This window comes from Talpa europaea (assembly GCF_964194135.1).
Source record: "Talpa europaea genome assembly, chromosome: 5".
Taxonomy (NCBI): Eukaryota; Metazoa; Chordata; class Mammalia; order Eulipotyphla; family Talpidae; genus Talpa; species Talpa europaea.
In genome coordinates, this window is record NC_140071.1 from 34,964,729 (window position 1) to 34,987,262 (window position 22,534).

Genomic DNA, 22,534 nt, shown 5'->3' on the forward strand with positions numbered 1-22,534 from the left:
ATTAGTTTGGTTTCATTAATACTTTTATCATAATGCCTTTCTCCTTTTCTTGTCATCTCTTTTGAAGAAATAGCTTCATGTAGACATTTGAGGGATTTGCACTTGATTGTGATTTGGGTTTTTTACTGGCTAGAAAAAATAAAATAAAAGGTGATTTGTAAGTCTAGCACTGTACCTAGCATGGTGTTTGGTAGATAGTAACTGCTTATTTAATATTTATTGTGTGAAATCAGTATCTATTGAATTACTGACTCAGTGAATACTTGGGATCTGTCATTATGTCCTCTCTTGCAATTGGACTCTCATATTGCAAAGGATTGATATATTCTTGGCAAAAAACAAAAGTATTTTAAACACAATATTTTAATTGGTAAAAAACAGAAAAAAAGGTGGTATATTTTAAGATAAAATGATTTATGTACCATAGTTCTTAAGTAGGTTTTAAGAGTAACTTTAAAAGCCTATTTTGTATGGTATGAGATTGGGTCGAAGTGACAGGTTGGAAGATCATGAGCCATCTATAGCTTAATAGCTGTGATATTTACACAATTTTCTATTAGATTTTAATAGGAAGTTAGAACATTGGATTTTGATTCAGCACTATAATGCATAAAGATGTAACTTTATGATTTAGCATACAGAACAGGAAAGTTAATAAAGTAAATTTGTCCATCCCAGTCTCTTTGGAAGAGATGTATCTGTAGGGCCCTCTATATCTGTCTAGGGATTTTGATCTGTTGTTGACTAGGCAACAGTTAGAACGTGTTACTTCTCTTTAGTTTAATGTATAAATATGTGGTGCGTATTTGCATCTTTTTTATGAGAATGAGAGGCAAAGAAAATAAAAGTTCACAATGCTCAGTTTATCATTTCTATCCTGGATAATGAATGATAAATGTTTTTTATGATGCTATTGCACATTTTCAAAGTGCTTTAATAAATAAATATTGATGACTAGAAGAGAAATTTGCAAAGATTAAGGAACACAATGTTCTAAAACTTAGAAAAACTTAGAATTAGGACAGAAGATAATATAGGTAAGTGGAAAATAAATGTTTTAAATAAATAGCACTAGGTTGACCTGGGATATCAGAACCAGAGACAAGGGTGTGTGTTTGTCAATATATCCTTCATGTTTTACAGACTCCTAAGGGAATGAGGGAAGATACAATTTCACCTTTTCTGTGCCAAAACATTTTAATTATATCTTCTTCCAACTACAGCGGTTCAGTAACCAAGGAGCTGACATTGATGCATGTGTTGATAAAGCTGCAAACATTCAAAATGAGATTAACAAAGATTTTGAGCAAAGGGTGACAGCTAATTTTGCACAGTATTCTGCATCTAATTCAGGCCAGCATAATAATAGAATATTTTATAACTGTTTTGTTATTCAAAAGGACTTTTATGATACATTTATGTTTGTGGATATCTTTGTATCATATTCAGAAATCATCTGTCTTAAAATTATTTACATCTAGGTTGTAACCTTGAAATAATGTTAAAGGTAAAAAACCTTTTTTTTTGTAATAATATTTTATCCTCAGAACTCTTTGCCTTTACCTTAATTTTTCTTGAGCATGCTAACGAGGGAAGGTATAGAGATGGTAAGCATATATTGCTTAGTATGCACTAATAAGATGGCCAAGAAAAGTTATATTCAACTTTTTTAATTAATAAAACTGTAGTTTCTTTATATTCTTGAGCTCCTTTGAGCACATTTCAGTGTATTTCTTTTCTCTTCTATTCTCTACTTGAAGGCAGCTGACAGTCTTCTTTCACTTTTCTTTTTGTTTGTGAAATTTTCCTTTTTTTTTTTTATCCACTCACTTCTCCATCTGCTTTCACTTTTGTTTGCTTGGGCCGTCTCTCATCCCAACTTGATAATGAGGAATGCAGTGTGACCCTGACCTCTATCAGCCCATGCATGACCTTCTGACTCTACCATATAACCTTTGACCTTCTCTTTGACAGCTTGATTAATTACCCTGTGTTATGATTTATGAGTAAGTGCTATGTAAAAATAATAGACAACAGGTGGTCCTCTGAAAACTTTTTGTGGCATGTTTTCTTTTACTGACTAACTTGATGAGCTATTTGAAGTTGGAAACTTACTGGGATATCTATGTTGGTCCATATATTATGGTGTTTTTATACCATGGAACACGACATTAGAATTTAGGGAGCTACAAGTCGAAGCATGGTTGTGACAAACGTTTTACAAAATATTAGCAGGGTGCTATTACCTAAATGCACATTGAGAAGAAGCACAAAACGGAGTCAAATGACATTTCAGGCGTTTCAGTCCCAGGTCACGTCTTGAGAAAATTGCTGAAATAATGGAGGGGGCATTTTTCAAGCAGAGCTGTAGCTTCAACAGCTATGTTTACTTTAACGCTTCACTAGTGACTTCTGATTGGTTGTCATGACCTCATCTCACTGTTGCACCTAGGATGTTGCAACAGTGACATATACATACCCTTCTTGTGAAAAAGATGAGAATAAGCACAACATATATCTTTCAAAAAAGATGAATGGACAGTGGTTTGTCCATTTTACCATGGGTAGATGTAGTTTATAGATTAAAAACACTTTGGCTTTCATTTCCCTTGAGGATGAGCACCTATCTTCTTTCAATGCAAGCAGATAGAATGCTGAACTTGAGCAGCATGATTGATAAATCTGTGTAAAATGATCTCTTACAGAACTTTGCCTGAAGACCAAAACACATAGTGCCATAGGTCAAAGGATTCTACTCTGGCCCCTGACCTCTTTGGTCACATGTGGCGTGCAGTATTGGCAGGTTAATATGCAGAGCTGAGTACTTGCAGCTGATTTTTTTATTTAGCCAAGCACAAGAGAATGGGAAAGATGTAGAATTTGCTGGTATTGTTCATTTTCCTTATAGTTGGTAGTTATTGGCAAGTTAACTTGGATAAGTCATCAGTTTTCATTAGGTTTTTGGGGGGAACTAAACTACATTCTGGTTTGGGGCAGGCATTTTAAAATTGGTTCTCTATGTGGAATCTTCTATACAGATTTAATTTCTTTAGTAAGGTTTCTTCTTTGGTTCTTTGTGTTTGGCATCACCTATCTGTTTTAGACCTCTCTGACCTAAGCCATCATTTGTTGATTGAATGATAAATGAACTATTATTTATTAGTAAGTGCATCTATAGACTTCAAAGTAAAGGGCCCGGAGGACTATGTGTTCTATTTAAATCACAGCAACTGCTTATGCTGAATGAAATGCTATGTCTAGCAACAAAATTTTGAAGGTTTCTGATTAAGATCCCATAGTTTATGCTTTAGAAATACAGGTCTGAAAATGAACCTAATGCAGCTACAAAGGGATAGAAAATGGAATGAGAATTTAAAGAGATGAGCTTATTTTTACCAATATATGTCATCATGATCACTTCTTCATCTTCTAGACTATGTGATCAAACATGAGTTAATTAACAACTCTATGTATGCTTTGTCCCTTGAAATGTTGGATATTGGAATTGATTTGGTTAAATCATTATGAAAGATTCCAGAAATGTTTTTTTAGTTGTAGAATGTTAGATAATCAGTTTGATCATTTTGTCTTGTTAAATAAAAGTTTCCATACACATTTAACATGGACTAAATTTTCAACTTTTGAGAAATTTAGAATACTGAAAGAATAATTATATAAAAGGAAAACTTTAATATAAAGTGTTTAAGTTTTGAGCATTAGCTATGGAGTGTTCCTTATTAGAATAGCATTGTACAGTTCTGTTATGATATTAATTTTGATGGCTGATTTTGTCACATAGTTTTATAAAATTTTATGGTTGTGTTCATTAAAGGCCACACTAGCCATCTCTTTTTTTACTCTTTGCCCGCATTGATTGCAGGCAAAGAATTAAATTTTAAAATTTTATTTTAAGATATAAATTGATGTTAACCTATTTGAAATGGTTAGATTTAACTACTGGTATGTCATCTGCTTTGTTTTACTTTGACTATTTACTTTGACTCCTTGACTTCCATGTACTAATGTTGACATGGCAAAAATCTTTGTAGCTTTAAGGATATTTTTGGCAATGTTTTGTATGTGATAGAGAGAAGGAAAAAGGTGAAATATCACCACATATTTGTGGTTACAGTATGTAAATGGGATAGTGAATATAATTTTGTTGCTCCAGCTTTCTTCTACCCATTATAAAATAGTTAGGAATGAATGAATGGTCTCTGTGAACATTGCATTAATTAATTTATCAGGAAAATTTTAATTGAAAAATGTTAAGTTTTTTACAGAATGGTAATTGAATTTGCAACAAAGACATTTATGAAAATTAGCTCTCATTTCTGTAGAAAATGTTCCTGAATATTTTTTGATTGTTATGCCTTTAATTAAATTGGCAGTATGAAGTATCTAAATGATAAAATATTTTCTAAATAATTCAGGTGTTTAAAGAGAAACATTCATTGTTGAAACCTAAATGATAAAAATTCTTTAATTGATTTATATAGTGGTGATTTAAAAATAGAATCATTTTTCATTTTTTGATGTCTCAGTGAAAAATTGACATTGTGTCTTTATAAAATTGGACAAATGAGTCATGTAATTTTCAGTTACATAATCAATAACTTAGACAAATACTGCTTCTTTGATGATTTATGTGTGTCTGTTTTTTGTACTTATTTAGATGGGACACATCAAATTTAAGAGTCTATTTAAAATCAAGTAGTCACAATAATTTTTCAGCCCATGATTTTCAGAATTGAAGTAAAATTTTCTGCTATATAAACCAGATGCTATGAAAATATTTCTACTGAGTGATGTTAAGTTATAATAGTTCTGTTATTTGGTGACTATAAATTTTATGTAAATATTTTACCTTTATTTGGAATTCATTCATTGTGCAAAAACAGTGCTCTTGTTCCATTAATTTATTAAGGTTCCACTTTATTAAGTTGGAAATTTTCATCTCTTCATTAAAATGTAGTATGTTATATTTTCACAAACACTGTGAATCCTAAGATTCTATTATGGATTTACTAACTGTAACTCATATGTAAGTATAAGAGGGTGTGTGTGTGTGTGTGTGTGTGTAAAGTTCAATTCACTGAGAAGGCAGGGAAGAGACATGACAGGAGACCACTTACTCAGGGTACAGAATCTAGTAAGGGGGCAATTTTCTTTTTGGCCTATGTGACCTTTTTTGACTATGTTCCTTATACCAGAGACAGTGTACTGAATGCCTCTATTTCACCCTGCTTAGCAGAGTGCAACAGTGTTCTTTAACTTACTTTTGGTGGGAGGAGAAGGTATAGCTGAAATTTGAGAAGGGCGTGAAAAGTTGTAAGAGGCACAAGGAAGAGGGCTAGGAACTTCCTTCAAATGTGATTTTAATAACTAGTCAAGTGTGTCCAACTGTAGAAAATCACCAAGTGACAATCTGTCTACCTGACACCAGTCACAATGAATTACAAGAGTTTTGAATAGCTCTACAGATTAGAATAAAACAGGACCAAATAAAATATCTTTTGTTGGTAAAACTTTGACTTTCCAGTTAAGAAACTTAAAAAGAACTTACTTTGTATATTGATGTAGAACGTTTGAATTTAAAAATTTTTCAAGTACTTTATAACACTTTCACAAAAGAGGTACTTATTGAAAAGTTTTATTTGGACATGTATTGAAGAATGAGATATTTAAAAATCAGTCTAGTATATATTTTATAATGTTTCCATATGAAGATCATTTTATCTTATCACAGTCTTATCACTGAAATCCAAACTTCAGTGAGCTTGAAAATCTACATCATGATTGTAGACAGTAATATGATTAGGGGAAAAAGTGAAGCTTTTATGTAGTTTGTGAAACTGTTAAAAAAAAAAAACAACTATGTGCAGTACTGTGGCATGTTTAGAAATAAGATATGAGTCTGTACTAATACTTTATTTGGTACTACTGCTATCAGTTTTTTAAAATTTTATGGTTGGTTCAGCAAAAAAAGAATTTAAATTTAGTAGACAATTCTACAATTACAGATTTGAAAAGAAGCTTCTTTGGATTCTTTAAGATGAGATTTTAAAAGCTTTTTTTTTTGTAGCTTTTTTTATGTTTTTGGTCATAATACATGTTTAAGTATGACCTTATAGGATTTTTCCAAGGCAGAATTGGTATTCCCACAATACAGAATTGAGTAGAAAAGACAAGATATATAATAGCTTCAAAAATTAGCGTTGCACATGCTTGTCTGTTGCACATGCTTGTCAGTGGTAATTGTTTATCATTCTCTGTTTTCTTGTGATTAGATTATTCCATCACTTATAATACAGTGTAATACCAAGTTCTCTTAATTATATCTATACAAATGTTTCCCTTTCTAGAAATTAATCAGAGGGGAAAACATGTTTTTAAAACTTTTTAAAAGGTATAATAGTTCATTAAGCTGTATTACAAACTTTGGCACTGATTTCTTGGTACTAGTTCTTACTAAAAAGGAATTTTTGAAAACTTGAAAAGTTAAGTTTCAGGATTAAAGAGTTGTTTTCATACATTAGCAAGATATCAGTTTATTTTGTCTTGTGACTTGTGTCTTATGACTTGTGAAAAAAATACAAGCTACCTAAGTGGTTTGAGAGTATGTATACCTGTGGAATGTTAGATTAGATTTATTCCCTTTGAATTGCTTATTCATTTTTACATGTTCAAATAAAAATGCTCATTAAAGCACAATTGCAAAGGAAAAATATCTCACAAAATGTGGTTTAAATTATTAATTTTTGTTTCAGAGAGTTTATTTTCTCAATATATATATGCTAAGCACTAATGGGGTTTGAAAGTCTGCTTGTTTCATAATTGTGTTTCAATCATTTTTGGGGTTCTGGAAGATATGAAGTAAATTTTTAATTTAAGCTTTATAATATTTATGTTACAATTATGACATTTTGTTCTTAAAATCTGTACTTAATACACACATAATACTGGCAAACAATTTTAAGTAATTTTCTGTTGGAAACACTAGAACTATAATCTTTTAAAAGGAATATATTAATGAATATGCAACTACATTAAGTCACTTACTATGAGATTTTAAGAACTTTTTATGATTTGGAATGGATTCTGTGATTAAATTATGCTGCCTTCTTTGCTTTTAAAAACAGGAAGGATATGGAGTGATAGTACTGAATCCCAATGAAAACTATATTGAAGTGGAAAAGCCGAAGATACACATACAGTCATCTTCTGACAGTTTAGATGAACCTGCAGAAAAGCGGGAAAGAAAAGATAAAGTCTCTAAAGAAACAAAGAAGCGACGTGATTTCTATGAAAAATATCGTAACCCCCAAAGAGAAAAAGAAATGATACAATTGTATATAAGAGTAAGTAATAAGTAAGATCATTACTTTCCTTTATTACTTCTTTTATATTTTATTTCTTACAAATTACTTTATCTTTTAAAAGAAAGTAATTCTTTCATTGTTAACCATTTATTTCCCATGGTTGTTGGGTCTTTTTATGCAAAATCGCAAAGCACATCATTATTATTTCAGTGTGATATTTTATATAAGTCTCAAATGTAATTTATAGTGCACTGTATGAAACATCGGTCTTCATCTTGGGTGGCAGTAGTTTAGTGCATTGTTTTCTTCTGAGCAACCATCCGTCCACAGTGTCTCAGCTTAACTTCTGATGGCAGATGGAGGGAGGAAAAGTAATTATATCTTAATAAGTATTCGAACTAGAATAGTTTAGGTATAGTGTAATGAAGGAACTCTGTCCTTTGCTCTTTTCTTACCCAGTGAACCTTTGCACTTTGTAATGCTGGTAGCATGGGACCGTCACAGCAGTGCTACGCAAGTTCTAATTCTGTAGGGGGGCACAAACAGTTTTATTTGCATGTCGACACATTCTGCTTGATATACATACTGTTCATTATATATATATGAAACATATTCATGTAATTTTCAAAGCCTTATTATAGATGCCAGAAATATAATTTAGTAGTAAAGCATGTCAAAAATGCTGCTGGGTAATAAATTGATGTGCTCTTCAAAAGTGAGCAATTCAGAGCATTTAAACATAGATTAACATTTTACAAATTATACCGTAAAACAGTAGTAAAGTTTCAGGTTATTCAACTTGAGCTATTGTACTTACTTCAAAAGCTCATTAATAAAATATTTCATGTACGATTGAGGGGAAATATGTGGCTTGTTATTTTCTTTATTCTAGTTCATGGCATGATCACTATGCTTCTGTGAACTGTGCTGCAGACATTCAAATCAATTGCTTATGGGTTAGTTTGTTGAGTAAGTTTTGACAGTTAAGCAGTAGTAAAAACAGCATATAAATTCTCAAGACCCCCCACTAAAATATATCTAGACAAAGAATACCCAGAAATAGTTACACAATGTGTCGAACAAAAGTTAGGGAAATTACAATATTTAAATTGCTGAAAAGCATCTCACTGTTTTGTAAATTATGTTAAAAGCAAATTAGTGATTAGATTTGAAATCTATAAGAAGCATGCTTATTCTGATATAGTTATATAACTGCTTTTCTTTCCTATAAAGTATCAGGATTGTGATGTCACTTTCTCTTTCAGTTATCCTAAGCTTCCAATTATATATGATCCAGTCTATCCACCCTCTTATGACAGACCTTAAAAAAAAATTGCCTCTGATATCCAGATTTCAAAAATAAATTGTGTAAGGTTTTTGAAATGTACAAATCATTAGGAGCATTCACTTGCTTATGTAAAGAGGAAACAAAAAATTATTTTGTATTGATTTTCAAAATTCTTCTTTAAACAGTTTTATTTTCCTGTGATATATACAGATTAAACATTTATTTCTGACATGTCTTTTAGGTTTTCTTTTCTGTTTTCCCTTTATCTTGCCATTTTACTATGAATTTTTTCTTTTGTTTTCTTGTATGTATGCATTTTCTTTATTCTGTTTTCCACATCTGTCTTGTACCCTGCATCTATTTTTATCTTACAACAAGGGGAAAAAAATCTTTCTATATTATTTCATTGTTAAGACTTTCTCTATTTCCCTTTGTCTTGTTTATTTTTTTATACTCCTGCCATTTTTATTTACTTACTATGTCTTCTTGCCTTCTTTTTTCTTGTCCCATTTTACTGGCTTCTCACTGAAAGTGCTTAAAAAATGTAGTCTTATACAATTTTATACCTGTAGTCTTAGTTACAAAATGTTATTTTTCTTAATAAATACTCTCCTAAAATCTTCTGGATTTGTGCAGAATAGCAGACTTAACACACTTAATACATATTTCTAGATAGTAGGCATGATTCTATAATAGGAAAGAGAACAATGGTTATTTTTGTGTAAGGTATGTCTTAGGTAATTTTGATCCATAAGAGAAGTGACTTCTTGTAAAATGCCCTCTGTATAGCTCCATATAACAAGTGTTTGTAATCATCCTGATATGTGGAGATAAATTAATTTTTATTTATATGCTTCTTAACCATTTGCATTTTGGAAGTGACCATCTATTAAAAACCCCTTGAAGAAGTAGGTGTCACATAATTTTGTCCTTATTTTAAAATTAAGAAACTGATATGTAGATGTAGTACCACATAATTATTATTTTTTTTTTTTTTTTTTTTTTTTTTATAAATTTTATTGTTATATTCCCCATACAATTGCAGCCCCCCATTCTGACCCCAATCCCTCCCCTCCCGCCCCCGCCCCCCTAAAAGTGTCTCTGGTTCATAGTTTTTTGTTGATTTTGATTTTCACTTTCTTATAGTTATTCATTTTCCTGGTCCCTTATTTAAGTTTTCTAGATTCCTGCTATGAGTGAGACCATCCGGTATTTTTCTTTTTCTTTTTGGCTTATTTCGCTGAGCATGATCCCTTCCAGCGCCATCCATGTTGCAGCAAATTGCATGTGTTTATCTTTTTTGAATGCTGAGTAATATTCCATGGTATATATGTACCACATCTTCTTGATCCAGTCATCTATTTTTGGGCATTTGGGTTGTTTCCAAAGCTTAGCTATTGTAAACAGTGCTGCTATAAACATAGGGGTGCAGGTGTTCTTTGGAATTGATGTTTCTGTGTCCTTTGGGTAAATACCTAGGAGTGGAATTGCTGGGTCATATGGAAGCTCTATGTTTAGTAGGTCCAGAAATCTCCACACAGCTTTCCACAGTGGTTGGACCAGTTTGCACTCCCACCAACAGTGCAGAAGAGTTCCTTTTTCTCCACACCCTCGCCAACATTTGTTGTTGCTAGTTTTTTTAATATGTGCCATTCTCACTGGTGTAAGATGGTATCTCATGGTAGTTTTGATTTGCATTTCCCTGATGACAAGTGATGTTGAACATTTTTTCATATGCCTGTTGGCCATTTGCATTTCCTCTTCAGAGAAGTTTCTTTTAAGCTCTTCTGCCCATTTTTTGACTGGATTATTTTCTTTGTTGTTGTTGAGTCTCATCAGCTCTTTGCAGATTTTTGTGATCAGTCCTTTATCATTAGTGTTGGGTGCAAAAATGTTCTCCCAGTTGGTGGGGTTTCTCTTTGTTTTTGTTATTGTCTCTTTTGCTGTGCAAAAGCTCTTTAATTTGATATAGTCCCAGCTGTTTATCTTTGCCTTCACTATCACAGCTTTGGGTGATGTGTCTGTAAAGATGTCTTTGATGTGCAAATCACGTAGTGTTTCGCCTATATTTCCTTCTATATATTTTATGGTTTCAGGTCTTATGTCTAGTTCTTTAATCCATTTTGAGTTGATTTTTGTGTATGGTGTGAGGTGGTGGTCAAGCTTCATTCTTTTGCATGTAGCGACCCAGTTTTCCCAGCACCATTTATTGAACAAACTTTCTTTGCTCCAATGCATAGTCTTTGCTCCTTTGTCAAAGATTAGTTGACCATAAACCTGTGGGTTTATTTCTGGATTTTCTATTCGATTCCATTGGTCTGTATGTCTGTTCTTGTTCCAATACCATGCGGTTTTGATGATTATGGCTTTGTAGTATAGTTTGAAGTCTGGGAGTCTGATGCCTCCATTCCCTTCTTTTTTTTTCAGGAGAGCTTTGGCTATTCGGGGTTTTTTGTGATTCCATATGAATTTCATCAATAATTGTTCTATTTCTTTGAAGAATGACATTGAAATTTTGATTGGAATAGCATTGAATCTGTATATTGCTTTTGGAAGGATGGCCATTTTAATAATGTTTATTCTTCCAATCCATGAGCAGGGGATGTCTCTCCATTTCTTTGTGTCTTCTTCTATTTCTTTTAACAGTGTTTTATAGTTTTCTTTGTATAGGTCCTTTACCTCTTTTGTTAGATTTATTCCCAAATATTTGATTTTTTTTGTTTCAATAACAAAAGGGATGGTCTTTTTGATTTCTTCTTCTTCAGATTTATTGTTTGTGTATAGGAAGGCTACTGACTTTTGCGTGTTGATTTTGTATCCTGCCACTTTACTGAACTGATTGATGAGTTGAATTAGCTTTTCGGTGGAGTTTTTGGGGTTCTCTATGTATAATATCATATCGTCTGCAAATAGTGATAGTTTGACTTCTTCTTTTCCTATTTGGATTCCTTGGATGTCTTTCTCTTGTCTTATTGCCCTGGCTAGGACTTCCAGTATTATATTGAAAAGCAATGGTGAGAGTGGACATCCTTGTCTTGTTCCAGATCTTAATGGAATTGCTTTCAGCTTTTCACCATTGAGAATGATACTGGCTGTTGGCTTGTCATAGATGGCCTTTATGATGTTGAGGTATGTTCCTTGTATCCCAAGAATTTCAAGGGCTTTTATCATGAATGGGTGTTGCACTTTGTCGAAAGCTTTCTCAGCATCTATTGATATTATCATATGGTTTTTATATTTCTTTTTGTTGATGTGTTGGATAACGTTGATTGATTTTCGGATGTTAAACCATCCTTGTGCCCCTGGAATGAATCCAACTTGGTCGTGGTGAATTATCTTATGGATACATTGTTGGATTCTGATAGCTAAAATTTTATTGAGGATTTTTGCATCAGTGTTCATTAGGGAGATTGGCCTGTAGTTTTCCTTTTTTGTGTTGTCCTTGTTCGGTTTTGGTATTAGTGTAATGTTGGCTTCATAGAACGTGTTTGGTATTGTCCCTTCCTTCTCAATTTTTTGGAAGAGTTTGTGAAGGATAGGCACTAATTCGTCTCTGAATGTTTGGTAGAATTCATTTGTAAATCCATCAGGTCCTGGGCTTTTGTTTTTGGGGAGGTTTTTGATTACCATTTCAATTTCGCTAATTGTAATTGGTCTGTTTAGGTGTTCTATTTCTTCTTTATCTAGCTTTGGGTGATTGTAGAGTTGTAGGAATTTGTCCATCTCCTCTAGATTGTTAAACTTGTTTCCATATAACTGTTCATAGTAGTTACTGATTATTCTTTTGATTTCTGCTGTGTCCGTTGTGATTTCTCCTCTTTCATTGATGATCCTGTTTATTTGTGCTTTCTCCCTTTTTTCCTTTGTGAGCCTGGCTAGGGGTTTGTCTATTTTATTGATTTTTTCAAAGAACCAGCTCTTGGTTTCATTGATCTTTTGGATTGTTTTTTTAGTTTCAATTTCATTTATTTCTGCTTTGGTTTTTATTATTTCTTTTCTTCTACTGGTTTTGGGGTTTTTTTGTTGTTCTTTTTCTAGATCTTTGAGCTTCGAGATTAGGTTGTTTCTTTGCGTTCTTTCTTGTTTCTTGATGTGAGCTTCTATTGCTATATATTTTCCTCTTATTACTGCTTTTGCTGCATCCCATACATTTAGGATATTGGTGTCCTCCTTGTCGTTCAATTCAAAAAATTTTTTAATTTCTTCTTTGATCTCCTCATTAGTCCAATGGTCTTCCAGTAGTGTGGTTTTTAATCTCCATGAGGTAGGAAAGTTCCTTGCCTTCTTTTTATGGTTTATTTCTAGTTTGATGCCTTCATGGTCAGAAAAGATGGTTGATATGATTTCAATCTTGGTGTATCTGTTGATGTTTGTCTTGTGCCCCAGTATGTGATCGATCCTGGAGAATGATCCGTGTGCGCTTGAGAAAAATGTGTACTCCATTTTTTTGGGGTTTAGTGTTCTATAGATGTCTGTTAAGCCCAATTGCTCTAGGTCTTTATTTAGAGCTTTGGTTTCTTTACTTATTTTTTGTCTTGTTGATCTATCCATTGTTGATAGTGGTGTGTTGAAGTCTCCCACTACGTATGTGTTTTCTCTGATGTCTGTTTTCAGAGAGGACAACAGTTGTCTGATATATTTTGGTGCTCCTTCGTTTGGTGAGTATATGTTAATGAGTGTTATTTCTTCTTGAAGTATTGTCCCCTTGATCATAATGTAGTGACCATTGGGGTCTCTTTTTATCTTTTTGAGTTTGAAATCTGTTTTATCTGATATAAGTATAGCTGTTCCTGCTTTCTTTTTTGGTCCATTTGCTTGTAGGATTGTTTTCCATCCTTTAACTTTGAGCCTATTTTTATCTTTTGTAGCTAAATGTGTTTCCTGGAGACAGCAAAAGGTTGGGTTTTGTTTCTTAATCCAGGCTGCAACTCTGTGTCTTTTTATTGAAGAGTTTAGTCCATTTACATTTAGAGTTAATATTGATATGTTAGCATCTGTATTTGCCATTGTGTTTGTCTTTCCTTTGATTTTATTTATTCTTTTAATAACTTTTTTTTTTTTGGCCTTCTTTCATTGTTATTCGTCCCTCTGAGGTTCTGGCTTTAGGACTCCTTGTAGTATTTTTTGGAGTGGGGGTTTAGTTGCAATGAAATTCCGGAGTTTCTGTTTGTCTGGGAAGGTCCATATTCTTTCTTCAAAGAGGAAGGAGAGCTTTGCGGGATAGAGTATTCTTGGTTGGCATCTGTTTTCTTGGAGTCTGTTGACTATGTCCCTCCACTCTCTCCTTGCCCGTAGTGTTTCTTCGGAGAAGTCTGATGTCAGCCTGATTGGTTTTCCTTTGAATGTTATCTGTTTCTTCCCTCTTGCCAGCTTCATTATTTTTTCCTTGTCCTGGATTCTTGGGAGCTTTACTATTATGTGTCTTGCTGTATTTTTCCTTTCGTCGTGGAAGTTTGGTGTTCTTCTTGCTTCTTGTATATCAATTTTCAGCTCCTTCTTCACATTTGGGAAGTTCTCTTCAATTATCTCTTTGAATATTTTCTCTGTTCCTACATCTCTCTCCTCTCCTTCTGGTATTCCTATAACTCTTATATTTCCTTTCCTCATGGAGTCAGATAGATCCCGAAGTCTTTCTTCGTTCTTTTTCCTTCGTACTTCTCTTTCCTTTTCTGTTTTGGTTCTTTTTATTTCTGTGTCTTCAAGATTACTTATTCGTTCTTCCATTTCATCTATTCTGCTTTCATTGCTTTTCCCAGAATTCTTTAGTTCTTCCATTAATTCTTTGATCTCCTGCATTTCTTTTACTTCCCTCTTTAGGGACTCAATTTCTTTCTTCTGACCATTGTTTTCCCTCTCTAGGGACTCAATTGCATTCTTCTGATCGTTGATTATTTTTCCCTTATCATTGTTTTCCTTTATGACTTCCGTCAGTTTTTTAATCACGGCAATTTTAAATTCTCTTTCTGGAAGGCTCAGAAATTCTTCCAAGTTATTGTCGTTGCAATCTGGGGGCTGGCTTTCTTTTTGTGGTGTGCTTTTTCTCTGGAGAGTTGCTAGGTTGCGTGTGGTTCTTCTCCTCCCTACTGTCTGTTTTCTAATTTGCCGTATGCGTTGGGACACTGTGTTGTTGGGACTTGCCGGCATCTTGGGTGGGCTTCTCTGTTCCCCTCTGGTTCTTCCAGGAGTCATCTGTCAGTTTCAAGCAGCCTTTACTGGAGAAAGGTCCCTGTTCTAAAATGCCGATGTGGGGACACACTCCCCTGTGCGCCTGGTCTGCCCCGGCGGTGGGTTCCTGCTTCCCTCTGGGCTTGGACTGCAGGCCAGAGGGGGTCTGGCGTGGGCGAACTTCCCCCGCTCACCTCTGGCTCCTGAGGAAGCCTTATGCAGGTAGTCTTTACTGAAGAAATGTCCCTGTTCTAAAATGGTGATGTGGGACACACTCCCTGCGCTTCTGGTCTCAGGCACACTCTTCTGCGCGCCTGGTCTGCCCCGGCTGTGGGTGCTCGCTCTCCCTGTGGGCTCAGACTACTTGTTCAGAAGGGGCCCAGTGTGGGCTAACTCCCCAGCTGGCCACTAGCTCCTTCAGTAGCCTGTGCTGGGGTCAAGTCGCTAGGTGGCACCAGAGATCTCTCCTAGAGCCCTTGGGGAGCTGATTTTCCACCCCGTGGGACAGGGAGCAGAGCGGGGATGGTAGGGTACACCTCAACAGCTTTGGGGTGCTGTGTCTGCCTTGTGCCCCATCGTCGTGGGGAACCCACGCCCCTAATTTCGTGCCCCGGGTCTCAGTTCCAAAGCCCTCAGTTCCAGGACGCGGGCTGTAGCCCAGATCAGTGGCGCGGGAATGGCGCCTTTTGAATCCCGCTCCCCTGCCTGGGCGCCTTGTTCCTGCTCACTCAGGGAGGGCCTCCGCCCGGGTCTCAGTTCCAAAGCCCTCAGTTCCAGGACGCGGGCTGTAGCCCAGATCAGTGGCGCGGGAATGGCGCCTTTTGAATCCCGCTCCCCTGCCTGGGCGCCTTGTTCCTGCTCACTCAGGGAGGGCCTCGCCCGGGTCTCAGTTCCAAAGCCCTCAGTTCCAGGACGCGGGCTGTAGCCCAGATCAGTGGCGCGGGAATGGCACCTTTTGAATCCCGCTCCCCTGCCTGGGCGCCTTGTTCCTGCTCACTCAGGGAGGGCCTCGCCCGGGTCTCAGTTCCAAAGCCCTCAGTTCCAGGACGTGGGCTGTAGCCCAGATCAGTGGCGCGGGAATGGCGCCTTTTGAATCCCGCTCCCCTGCCTGGGCGCCTTGTTCCTGCTCACTCAGGGAGGGCCTCCGCCCGGGTCTCAGTTCCAAAGCCCTCAGTTCCACGACGCGGGCTGTAGCCCAGATCAGTGGCGCGGGAATGGCACCTTTTGAATCCCGCTCCCCTGCCTGGGCGCCTTGTTCCTGCTCACTCAGGGAGGGCCTCGCCCGGGTCTCAGTTCCAAAGCCCTCAGTTCCAGGACGTGGGCTGTAGCCCAGATCAGTGGCGCGGGAATGGCGCCTTTTGAATCCCGCTCCCCTGCCTGGGCACCTTGTTCCTGCTCACTCAGGGAGGGCCTCCGCTGTCTCCCCGCAAGCCTAGGTCGCAGGCACAGGGGCCTGGGCAGCTGCAATCCGAGCGCCGCTTTCGCGCAAGCTTACCGGGCGGCCGGGGCTGTGTGCTGGTGCTGGTCTCCTCCTGGTGGGCGGGGCTGTCTTTTTAATGGCGCCTGGAGCTCACCTCTGCGGCGGATCCTGCAGGGTTCGCCTCAGCTCCCGTTCACGGGGTGTGGTGGCTGAAATAGTTCCTTTCCACTCACAGTCCCGCTTGCTGCATCCGTTTTTCTTGTTGGGCGTTTTGGTTTGTTGTTTCCCTGGTCTCTGCCGGTCGGAGAGTGCCGCCTCTGTGGGCGGGGGAGGGGAGCAGGGTTCTGCGCTTCCCTCCCTTCTCGTCCTCTTTTATGGCAACTTTCTTCTTCGGGCAGTTTGCTGGAGTCGTCCGTTTATCTTCCGTGTCCCAGTTCTCACTGGGACCTGCCGCTTTTCCTCCCTATTAACTTTTTTTAATGGGAGATCTTACTCGCAGCGTCTCCTCGCCGCCATGTTGCTCCGCCCCTCCACATAATTATTAAATGATAGAACTGATGGTGGAAATCAAGACTTACAGTTGCTATTCATTTTTTCATTTTCATTTCATATGTTTCATCATTTCCTCTTTACTTCATTGTTCTGAAATATGAAAGTGTATCTAAAATATGAAATTAAATTAGTTATAAAAGCATGATATAATATAGTAAACTAAATCTGTGAATATATAAATTTTTGAGTTTTCATTTAATAGACATTACATGTCTATAAACTATTGTGTGATATATTATAATATACAAATAATAGTGAATTTTAAGTGTATAGTTATATTAATATATAAATGCATACTCTCTTTTGATGCTATCACTAGTAATGATCCAGTTTTGTAAATGAGGAGACTGTGGGTCAAAAATTAATCATTTTCCCAGGTCACATAACTTTTAATGTAAGTTCCATGAAGGCAGGGACTAAGTCTCTTGCTCACTGTTTCATTCCCTGAGCCTAGAACACAACTTTCATAATAAATATTTATAGAACAGAACATTAACAGTGATTTTTTTAGTTGGAAAAATAAGATGGTAGGGCCAGGAATAAAATCCTAAACTACTTTTTAATGTATTTTTATATCACTAAAGTGTGGTACATGATTTTCTGTGAGGAAATAGTCAAACAAGTCAAAATATTGTAGGCTCCCAATCCAGTGGCTGAGATTACAATTTAAAAAACAATTAATGATAAAAAGAAAGTATATTGAGATTTATTTCATACTTGATTGATCTATATGCTTTCATCTGAAATGTATAAAATGGGATATCCTGGGTTCCTGGGTTTTTTTTTTTTTTTTTTTTTGGCTATATTATCTTGGTATAATACAGGTATAGCTATTATCTTGGTGCTAAAATTATGCATAAAAATGAAAATATTTCATACTGACCTGTTATTATTGTTTTAGCCCTTGCTCATAAGAGTACAGCCAAGCTACTATACTTGCTTTACTGTGTATACCAGTATGGCTTTACTGGGTATACCAGTATGGGCTGTACGACTTCTTGTTTCTTCCTTTAATACAAGTTCTATTCATGTTGTAGTGCCCGGATGATATCCCAACTCTCTCACCAAAATGAATGACCTCTCCTTACTATGAATCATGGAAGTTATTATGATCACTGTATCATTTGCTATCTTGAGCTATCTCTTGTGTTTTGTCTCATAATATTAATTTCACAAATTTATCTTTTATGCCTCTCCACTATGTGACCCCACAATTCTCTAGGTCCCTGAGTATGCTTTAAAGATGTTGCAATTGCATGTCAATCCTTATGGGTAAGCAGATAAGAGCAAGTTTTTACAGCAGTATAAGGCGTACTGTCAGGGAGTCCGGAATAGATATTAAACTCACTCACTAGAATCCTGTCTGTAGAAAGCAGACCATAACAAAGCTAGGCCAGCCACAGATACCTAAATAACATGACCTGCAGCATCGGAACAAGGCTTTTCCTGATATCAGTCTGGAATGTAAGAGGGTGGACACTCAAACTAAGGAAAAAGATCAGTTAAAAAAAAACTTTACAATATATAGGTGGTATATAGGCAAAACTGATTTGATGCTGATGGGTCTAATCTTGATTTGGAACTGATTCACTATCTCTTCCAGAAGATGAGATTTGGTTGTGGGCTAAGGTGATGAGAAGTATAAAAGTGGGATTAGAGTCTAGCACATTAAAATAAATATATATATATATAATAGTATATCTATTGCTAGGAGTGGAGGTGGAAAAGTAGTTACATAGCCACATAAGGAAAAACCCAAATGTGGTGTAGACTTTTACAGAACAGGATTCTTGGCAGAGCCTGGCATTACACATTGAAATTACTCAAATATTTATGGATTGATTGCTTGTTGACATCCATCAAAAATTTTATTCCTTTAAATGCAAGATATTTGGTGTCTAGTTTTCTGACTGATTTTTTTCATCATTCATGTGAATTTTTGCAATTGAAAGAGCCAACTTTGATAAACTGAAGCTTTCTTTTAAAAATGTTTTTAATGTTCTGACTTGAATTATGTCCACAGTATTGGTAAAGGCTGTCTTCTTCTCTTTTTCTTTTCTGCTAATGCCACTGGAATCACTTCTACCTCGTGTTTTAGCAACCAAATTCAATTTATTTATAGTGCAATCAATGATTGTTTAATCTCTGGAACAATTTTATTTTCTAGTGTATTTGAATTTTCTTTTTTCTCTGGCATCTAGTAAAATAGCCAGAAATCTCTTTTCAAATATGTGCAAATATCTGATGTACACAGGAAGAAATATAGTAGAGGTCTAAAACTTAAAGGCTAGCAAAGTATAATTTTTACTTACTAAAAGAGTATAAATAGACATGACTGACTATTGGATTATGTAGCACATTTCTGATACATTAGGAGCAGAGCTTGAGAGATCAAAGTAGTTACTGTTTCATGTAGTAACTATCCTTACTATGAAATAATGTACTTTCTGGCATATATTATGGTTTATTAAGGGGATTGATTTGGTCTAAGCAATAAACATCATGTCAGACATGCCTGGCAGGAAAACCTGCTTAATATGTTTTGTAATAAGATGGAATTTTTTGTTCTCGAAAACATCTGCCAACTAAATTCAAGAGTGAAGACAGAAAATGTCATCAATTTACTGGTAATCCTATAAATTTAGTTTCTTTTTGAGCAACACATATCAAGACACACAAAATTCCCAGTGTTAATCACCACTGGTTATAGTACTTTGTAAAACGATGAAACAAAAACATTTTATTTTTATATAATGTGTTAATTAATTCATAATGAATTTTAATATTTCAACTGATAAAATTTTAACAAGCATCTTGCCAACAGATCATTTTTTAAAGCATCTGTTTTTTAATGTGTTGGGTTGAGAACTGAGTCAAATGGCTAAATATGTACATATATTCTTTTTAAAAACATATTTCTACCCCCATAATTATGGATAAACTATTTTTTCCCCCTTAGACCACCAGGGGCTGCTGCTAGTCATATTGGATTTTGCTTTCTTCAGAAACTGAGTACCCCAACCTAACTACATCTTTTTTTCTTCCCCCTTTTTTTTCTTAGCCCCAAATCTTTTAAACTATAACTGGAAAGAAAATAGTCATGAATTTTGCTTTTGGCTTAATATAAAAATGTTATTTTAAATGTTTTCTACATTCCTAGGCATTTATACTTTTACAATTGAACTTAAAACTTGTAGTCATTAGCCATTTTCATCTCCATTAGTTAGCATCTGAATAACATTCAGATCATACCAATTGCAGAGAGATTTATGGAGATGACATTAAAATGCAAAGTCTGATGAATTTCAGTTTGAATCTCAGCCCTTCCATGTAATATAATTTGACCTCAAATAAGTTAACTTCACTATGCCTCAATTTTTGTCTGAAAAATGAATGCTAACACATATAAAGTAACCTTAGTATATGTTACATAGTCTTTGGACTCCAGAGCCCCAAGTACATCCTATCTTTTTTTTTTTTCCCCAATGAAATGAAAGGATTTATTATGACATTTATATTTGGAGTGATTTATTAAGATATTTAAATTTAAATTGCAGACTATTTTTCTTTTTTTTGAATGTGTTCTTTTTTTTCTTTTTTTTTAATAAATTCTATTTTTATATTCCCCATACAATTGCAACCCCCTTATTTTGACCCCAATCCCTCCCCTCCCCGTTCCCCACCCCCATAAAGTGTCTCTGGTTCATAGTTGTTTGTTGATTTTGATTTTTAATTTCTTATAGTTATTCTTTTCCCTGGTCCCTTATTTAAGTTTTCTAGATTCCTGCTATGAGTACATCCTATCTTCTCAAGTTCAAAATCAAACCAATTCCCAAGCTTTCTAACTCTTGAACCTTTTGGTAGCTTGTATCATAAATAGTACCTCTATCTTAACCTTCCAAACCTGAGTTTGGAAACCAGTGAGCAATAAATCTTAGGAATCAGACAAAAGGAGATCAAAATACCAATTTCACTAATTGATATAGTTCAGTAAAAATGTGGCTTAGATTTGTAAATATAGGGACTTCATAACGTGTGTTCCACCCTGACATGAACTTTATCCCAACCTCCAAATGTCCCTTTGCCTTTCACATGGTGGAAAGAAAGCTGTAATCTACCCTTCCTGTATATACATTTGTAAGATGTCCGCAGTTGACCATGATAATTCCTCCTTCCTAATGTACTGATCAGCTAAATCACTCTACATGTGGGAAAGAAAAAGCAAGGAGTTGGGGTAGAAACTAGGAATGTCACTCTTAACTATAGAGGCTCCACATGAGGCCAGGGGAGAAGTGGTTCCCACATAACCAGAGTCTCTAATTTATTATTATTATCTTAAAGATTTATTTATACAAGAACCGGGGCATAGGCCAGATGTGCAGGAGGGTGAGAGGATTCATCAGAGACAGAGCAGGGTATAGAACAGGCAGACTGACTGAAATACACTACTAAGGGGAGCAGTGTCTGCTGCACCATGTGGGATTCTCGCCAGCCAGCCAGGATCGAACCCACACTGCAGAGGCTGAGGACAGCATCACAGTGCTGAGCTTAACCGCCTGCACCACCAGGGAGGCCCAATATATTATTATTATTGTTATTTGTATTTTCTAGCAACTCATAAAGAAAAAATAGTTAAAAATAATCATTCACTATACCATTTTTCAGTTTCTTCATTTTATTTTTTATTTATATAATTCTTACATCATTTTTCATTTTTGCACAATGTAAGCATTTTCATTTTGGTTATATTCTTCATACAATTCCCACCCCCCTTATTTTGACCCTAATCCCTCCTCTCTCCCCCCTCCCCTCATAGTGTGTCTCTGGTTTACAGTTGCTTGTTGATTTTGACTTTTTTTTAAAATTATAATTAGTCTTTTTCCTGGTCCCTTATTTAAGTTTTCTAAATTCCTGCTGTGAGTGAGACCATTCAGTATTTTTCTTTTTCTTTCTGGCTTATTTCGCTGAGCATGATCCCTTCTAGCTCCATCCATGTTGCTGCAAATTGCATGTGTTTATCTTTTTTGAATGCTGAGTAATATCCCATGGTGTATATATACCACATCTTCTTGATCCAGTCATCTATTTTTGGGCATTTGGGTTGTTTCCAAAGCTTAGCTATTGTAAATAGTGCTGCTATAAACATACAGGTGCAGGTGCCCTTTGGAATTAATGTTTTTGTGTCCTTTAGGTAAATACCTAGGAGTGGAGTTGCTGGATCATATGGAAGCTCTATCTTTAGTAGACTGAGGAACCTCCACACAGCTTTCCATAGTGGTTGGACCAGTTTGCACTCCCACCAATAGTGCAGGAGAGTTCCTTTTTCTCCACATCCTCGCCAACATTTGTTGTTACTAGTTTTTTTAATATGTGCCATTCTCCCTGGTGTAAGATAGTATCTCATTGTAGTTTTGACTTGCATTTCCCTGATTACAAGTGATGTTGAACATTTTTTCCTATGCCTGTTGGCCATTTGCATTTCCTCTTTGGAGAAGTTTCTTTTTAGCTCTTCTGCCCATTTTTTGACAGGATTATTTTCTTTGTTTTTGTTGAGTCTCATCAGCTCTTTGTAGATTTTTGTGATCAGTCCTTTATCTTCATTTTAATATTTTCATTTAAATGGAAGAAGAGAAAAAGGAAAACAATGAGCACTGTTCAAATTACTTTTAACAAACTTTTCACAATAAAGTACTTTAATTCTCTAAAATAAAATAAGATAGTTTACAAGATCAGCATAAGAATCTTTTCTCAGTTGATGTGATAGGTAACACAAAATGAGTAACAAGA

The 22,534-nt window shown here is 35.7% G+C and overlaps 1 protein-coding gene across 2 annotated transcripts in view; it reads left to right on the forward strand.

Moving 5' to 3' along the window:
* Positions 1-22,534, forward strand: part of ARB2A (ARB2 cotranscriptional regulator A) — a gene marked incomplete at both ends in the record, with an annotated part of 418,987 nt that overhangs the window by 161,101 nt on the left and 235,352 nt on the right. For both annotated transcript variants that reach the window (XM_084234095.1, XM_084234096.1), the window contains one exon: positions 7,143-7,361. In XM_084234095.1, coding sequence (XP_084090221.1) covers positions 7,143-7,361 — 219 coding nt within the window. The remainder of the gene's footprint in view (positions 1-7,142; positions 7,362-22,534) is intronic.